We start from the raw sequence: 6,482 nt of genomic DNA, 5'->3' as shown, positions 1-6,482 counted from the left end.
CCTAGTTTTCTAATTTAAACGGAAATCGACAGTGCGAATTTCGGTTCCCACACTCGCCCATCAAATGGGGGCAGAAAACATCCAGGTCTTCGGCGACTTCCAGATGATAATCAACCAGGTACAGGGAGAGTACCAAGCAAAAGACAACAGCATGATCTAGTATCTGGCGGTCTCCCAGCGGCTGATCAAGAAGTTCAAGAGTTGCAAGCTCACTCAAATCCCCCGGGAACAAAACTCACCAGCCGATGCCCTGGCTAATCTGGGGTCCACCCTCGAAACAAACAGCAGGATGAGCATGCCCTTGCTTGTGCTTCAATGGCCAGCCACCCTGGAGGAACTCCCATCAGAGGAGGTCTCCGCTGTTGAAGAAGGCAAAACCTGGATGACCCCCCTAATCCGGTATCTAGAGAACGACATTCTCCCGGAAGATCGCAACGAGGCCAGAAAAATTAAGAAGCAAGCCGCAAGGTACTGTATCTCCCAAGAGAAGCTGTACCGGAGATCCTTCTCTGGCCCGTACCTAAGGTGCGTCACACCTCGAGAAGCCGCTAGAATCCTTGTAGAACTACATGAAGGAGATTGTGGATCCCACTCCAGCGGTAGAAGCCTGGTGCTCAGAGCTAGAAGGGCAGGTTACTACTGGCCCGCGATGGCCGCCGACGCCGACAGACAAACCAAACACTGCAACCAGTGTCAGAGGCACACTCCAGTTTCCAAGCTTCCCCCGGAGAAACTCAAGTCCATAAGCTCACCATGGCCCTTCAGAAAGTGGGGCATGGATATAGTAGAGAAATTCCCTATGGCGCCGGGGCAGAAGGTCTTCCTTCTGATAGTCACTGACTACTTCTCCAAATGGGTCGAAGCAGAAGCACTCAGCCGAATAACAAACCTCTAGATCCGCAAATTCATGTGGACCTACGTAATCACTCGCTTCGGGGTCCCCCACGAGATCGTCACCGACAATGGACCCCAGTTCACGAGCCACAACTTCAAGGAGTTCTGCAAGGACTGGGGGCATAAAGCTCACTTTCGCAACACCTCGACACCCCTAGTCTAACGGACAAGCCGAGTCCACAAACAAAACCATGGTCAACATGCTTAAAAAGCGACTGGAGGGCTCTCACGGGAAGTTCGCGGAAGAACTACACGGAGTCCTCTGGGCCTACCGGACCACTCCCAACACAACAACAGGGGAAACTCCCTACTCGCTGGTCTACGGCTCTGAGGCCATTATACCCACGGAGATGCATGTGAGAACAACGGCCTCAGGGTATACCTCTCAGGAGGAGATCAACGAGCTGATGGCGCTGAGCCTCGACCTTCTCAACGAAAGAAGAGAGGCTGCTCGGCTAAGAAACTGGTCCTACCAGCAAGACATCGCCAGGACGTACAACAAGAAAGTCAGAACCAAGACCTTCCAACAAGGGGATTGGGTTCTACGATGAGCAGAAAAAACGACAGGGAAACTCACCCCCGGGTGGGAAGGATCCTATAAGGTCATCGAGGTGCGGAGAGAAAGCGCCTATAGGCTGCAAGATAGCAAAGGTAAAATACAACCCAACTGCTGGAACACTCTGCACCTCAAAGCCTATAATTTTTAATACGGTCCCGGGACCATGATTTCTATACTACTATATACTATTAAAGCATTATTATTTCCTACTCCTATGTATGCTAAACGTCTCCAGACAAAGCTTATAATAAAATAGTTTCGACTATAAAGGCAGAGGGGAAATCATTATACTTAAAGGGGCATACGAGCTGGATCAGATCTCCAGAGACCTCCGATCCTGGCCAACCCTTACAAAAAGTGGCACGACCACAGCGGCACGCCCACAAAATCAAAACGGGTACGAGACATAAAGCAGGAATAAGTATGCGCAAGCCTGAGTATGCTGTCAAACTACCTAAAACCCCTGTGCAGCCTAAGGCGCATCGAGGTCCCTAGAGTACCAATGTGAAAAGTCCTTGTATTAAAACGCTACGAGCTACACAATACATGTAACACATGGTATATTTATTGCAAAAGTACTGTGAAATACAGGGAGCAATCAAAATCCTGCTTCTCCAGACGTGGAAAGCAGTGAAGCCTGGCACTTGGGTCATAACACCCCCACCAGCACCCTCTAAAGCCTGTCAGTGACTTCCTGTAGAAGTAGAATACAGCTTCGGAACTTAATAGTGGCCAGCTTCCGAGTGGCAGAATGCGAAATCCAAACAGGTACCGGTAGTAGTCTTGCCTAGGAAGACGGAGCACGGTCCCTGCGAAAATCAAAATATTATGGGTTCCCAAGGAACTCCAGGCCCTTATGCAAGCCCCCGATCTAAAGAGGAAACCCAAGGTTCCCCATACGATTTCGGGTCCTAGGTATAAAATCTGAGGAAGAACCTTCGGGTTCCCCTATAGCCTCCGGGTTCCAATCAAAGATCTCTGGATCTAAGGAAGAACCTCCGGGTTCCTATGTGGCCTCAGGGTTCCAAAGATAAAAAAGAAGCTAGAACCCCTGTGCAGCTTAAGGCGCATCGGGGTCATTACAACTTCAAAGAACCTCTGGGTTCCAGTCAAAGATCTCCAGATCTAAGGAAGAAACCTCCGGGTTCTTATACGGCGTCAGAGGCCTAATATGATTTTAGAAAGAGGATAGAACCCCTGTGCAGCCTAGGGCGCATCGGGGTCATCACATCCCTAAGAACCTCCAGGTTCCCATGCGACCTCATGGTCCAAATACAAACATCAGGGAAAACCCTGTACTCTTACACGACCTCAGGGTCCAATCACGATCTCAAAAACTTCCGGGTTCCAACTATGATCTCCGGATCAATCAAAGAATCTTCAGGTTCCTATACCGCCTCCGGGCTCCAGTTATGATCCCAGGATCTAAAGAAGGACCTCCGGGTCTCGAATAAGACCTCAGGATCTATGGGAACCTTCGGGTCCCGAATACGATCTCAGGATCTAAGGGAGAACCTTTGGGCTCCTCCACGACCTTCGGGTCCCCTGATGACCCCCAGGTCCTCACGCAACCTCCGGATTACGAGATCAGTCTCCAGACTCCAAGAGTCCATATTGTAGCTCGAAACCTCCGGGTTTATAGCCCATCCCCCGGGATCCTACTATTCAACCTACGAAAAGAGAGGGACCATGGACTACCAAGTCCCACCTCGATCGGGAAACAGACGGAAGGATATCTTCTCAAGAAGAAACATGCAAAACACTACTATCAGGAGCATGCGAAGCAACAAGGAGTGAATAAAAGGGAAAAACTGTGAAGCATCATTATTCATAAAATCAAAGGGGGCTACAAAGAGTCTTTGTTCAAAAAAGCAACAAAAAACCTGAGTATCAAAACAAAGAAAAGAATCATTCAAAAAGAAGGCTCCTCCGAGAATCGCGACCCCACAACAGATCTCGGGGTGGCAGCCTGGGAGAAGCTCCCCGACTGATGGCTGATCCCGCCCGATAGCAACAAATGACGCAGATACTCTTCTTCCGGATTCCAATGTTCCACACGCTTATCCAGCCATTCCCTCATGAGCTCCCATCTAGCCGAGGCTTTCACTTGCTGAACTAGTAGATCCCGTTGAGCCACCATGTCCTGCATCTGGCAAGAAGAAGGAATACCTCGCCGATCAATCTCCGGTGAGCATCCACCAAAGGGTCACAGTCAGTCCCGACCTCAACACTTGTTGATGAGGTGGAAGATAGACCATTACCTGATATACTATTTAAGCATTATGATTTCCTACTCCTAAAGCTTATAATAAAATAGTTCCGACTGTTAGGGGATTTTTATGTAGGATCTTTGTGAGTACCACAGAACGGTGGATAAGCTGGTAGTATGTATGTGTTTGTAAGTATTTCGTGGGGATTTGAGGTTAATAATAGAGAGAAAGACTTGAGAAGATGTATTATTGAGTAAACAAGCCGGAACTACAATGATTGGTGTGTAAACCCTAGTTCTAGCCGCATAGCTCTAATCTCTAAGTCTTGAGGAGTCGATCCCATGCTTTTTGGACTTAGGTGCCCTTATATAATCGCCTTGAAGTCGGTTTGATTTAGGTTGAACTCTTCCATATTCGGAAATATGGAAGGTTCTCCTTACCGGAAATCTTCCATTTCTTGGAAGGGAGGTCGGTCCCTGGGACTGGTCCCAGGATTCCTTTTAGCAGGGACCTGGAGCGTTCCTTTATCGGGGACCCGGGGGCCTGGGTCCTGCCCGGAGGCTGGAGGAAATGATACCGGGGTAGTTTTCCCTAACAGTTTGCCCCTTATTGCTTGATTTCGTCATCGAACTCGGGGAATAACCTGTGCACTCAAGTCAACCGGGGTTGCTCATTCTCAGCAGGCTCCCCTTTAGGCAGGAATCTGCTCCATCGGTCTCGCTGTCCTGGGTTCCACTCAAGCCGGAGCTCATTCTGAACCCAGGTAAGGATTGGCTCTTCCTTATTTGGTCGGAGCCTAATAGTAGCGTCTTGAATTTTCTGGAGATGACGAGGCTGGAGAGAGTTCTTGTTAGAGAGAACCGGAGTCTTCGATATGCGCTGGAATCCTTTTGCCCGGAGAAGTAATGCTGGTAGGGTGGTCCTCAGAGTTCCATTAGTTCCTCGGGTCCCTGAGACTGGGTAGGAAGAGGAAAGGACGCCCAATACCTCGAGATTCGCTTTCCCGCATGGATTCTCTTTTCGACGCGTGTAAGGCGTCTTTAGGGTTTTCGGTTCTATATCTCCATTTTTGCCGCCAAACCATTCCAGTTTCCTTTTCTCTTGTTATGAAGATTTCTCGCGATCTCCACATCTCAGTTCGGGTTTTCATTCCACTCTTACGATTGCTTTTAGGCCCTTCCTTCCAACCCTTTCTATTTCTGAGATGAAGGCTGAGTCGGGTCCCTCCCCAGATTCTTCTTCCATAGGTAGTAGAGTTAGATCTAGCAAGGTGAAGGAAGCGGTTGCTCCATCAGTGTCCATGGACTCTTCTGACTCTTCTCTGGATTTGACTGCTGAGGTGGAAAAACTGAATATCTCCATTTTTAAGTTATGATGGCTTAGATCTCTTGTCCAACTATTTCGATGGAAAAACGGAATATCTCCATAAGTTTTGGCTGCGATCTCTGGACAAGAGATCGAACTGCCTAGGCGAGTTGGTCTAGTGATTGAGTGCCAGTCATAGAAACCGAACTTGTCGAGAAATAAGCCTAAGTTTCTAAGTGCAGAGAGTTATGAGTCTAAAAGAGTTCTCCCCCATGCCTCTCGCCTAGGACTCCTTATATACTCGCTCCTAGGTTAGTTTACGCTTTTTCCTCTTTTTAAGCTGTCATAACTTAAAAATGGAGATATTCCGTTTTTCCCGATCTTTCGATGAGTGCCCCTGCTGGAGGATTCTTCTTTCTTGCTGCGGTCCCTGGCGGCACTCCGTGGTCAGGACCAGTCCTCTGGGTTCTGTGGACCCATCTGTCGCTTTCCTCCTGGGAGGTGGACTTCATGCCGGTTTGTTGAGGATTGTAGGAGTGTTTCCTTGGCGCGTCGTCCCTCTCTCCATTTCTGGGTACAGCTTCTCCCTTGGGTCTAGGGACCGTGACCGAAACTTGTCTCGTGCCCCAGCTTCTGTAGATTCTCTTGCTATTGGGGATTCGCGACTAGTGTTTCCTGGTGATGAAGGTTCTCAGCACGATCATGAAATGGGTAGTCGCATTCATCCAGCGGAGCGACTAGGTTTGAAGAACTCTGGCTTGGCTAGGTATCTTTGTTCTCCGTTGGCAGGATACCCTCTGCCTCAGATCCATCCGGTATGATTTTAGAGGAGGTCTCCTCACGTTGCTTATGCCCCGCTTCTTTAGTTGCAAGACCATCGGTTGGTAGCTGGCGAGATCTATGCGGGGTGGAGGACGAGGATCTTGCGAGGTCCCTGTCTTCTGAACAGGTACCGCTTTGGAGGACCTTGAGTGAGACCATGCGAAGCGGTCAATACCGGTCCTTAGGTGGTCCTTCACGTGATTCGGGGTCCGCATCCTCTGAACCGATCGCCATTCGCCAGACCTCTTGACCTCTGGTCCCTGGGTTAGCGGGACCTGAGGTCTCTTCTGTAATTACTATAAGACCTTGGTCTTTCCCTTTATGGTGGTTTGGTAGCAGGATCGAGAATTCTCCTGATCTCCTTTGATTATTCTGGTGCCCCAGGGTGTAGGGAATTTCACCATTTGATGAAGGGTTAAAGGGACTGCTCCCATGTCGTGAATCCAGGGTCTTCCTAGGATCATGTTGTATGCGGATTGATTGTAGACGACCAGGAACTTGGTAGACATGTTGATCCTTTCAGCGTACACTGGGAGAGTGACCTCTCTGGCTGTTTTCTTGACTTCGCCGCTGAATCCGATGAGTGGAGTTATTTTGCGCGTCAGGGCGCTCTCCTCCAGCCTTAGGTCCTGGTAAGCAGTCTGGAAGATGATGTTGCTGCAGCAACCATTGTCCACTAGTATTCTTTTTAC

The 6,482-nt window shown here is 49.2% G+C and overlaps 1 protein-coding gene across 1 annotated transcript; it reads left to right on the top strand.

The window, feature by feature from the left end:
* The first annotated feature begins 1,085 nt into the window (after positions 1-1,085).
* Positions 1,086-1,445, top strand: LOC125591869. Its single transcript, XM_048766757.1, has one exon. It carries the CDS (start codon positions 1,086-1,088, stop codon positions 1,443-1,445), a length of 360 nt encoding a protein of 119 aa, XP_048622714.1.
* The last annotated feature ends 5,037 nt before the right edge of the window (positions 1,446-6,482 follow it).

Source organism: Brassica napus, chromosome C8, assembly GCF_020379485.1.
Source record: "Brassica napus cultivar Da-Ae chromosome C8, Da-Ae, whole genome shotgun sequence".
Classification (NCBI taxonomy): Eukaryota; Viridiplantae; Streptophyta; class Magnoliopsida; order Brassicales; family Brassicaceae; genus Brassica; species Brassica napus.
This window is presented reverse-complemented; position numbering and strand designations above follow the sequence as displayed.

Bases quoted from the DNA above. Each gene is read 5' to 3' on its own strand.
- LOC125591869 (XM_048766757.1), top strand. From the start codon at position 1,086: ATGGTCAACATGCTTAAAAAGCGACTGGAGGGCTCTCACGGGAAGTTC.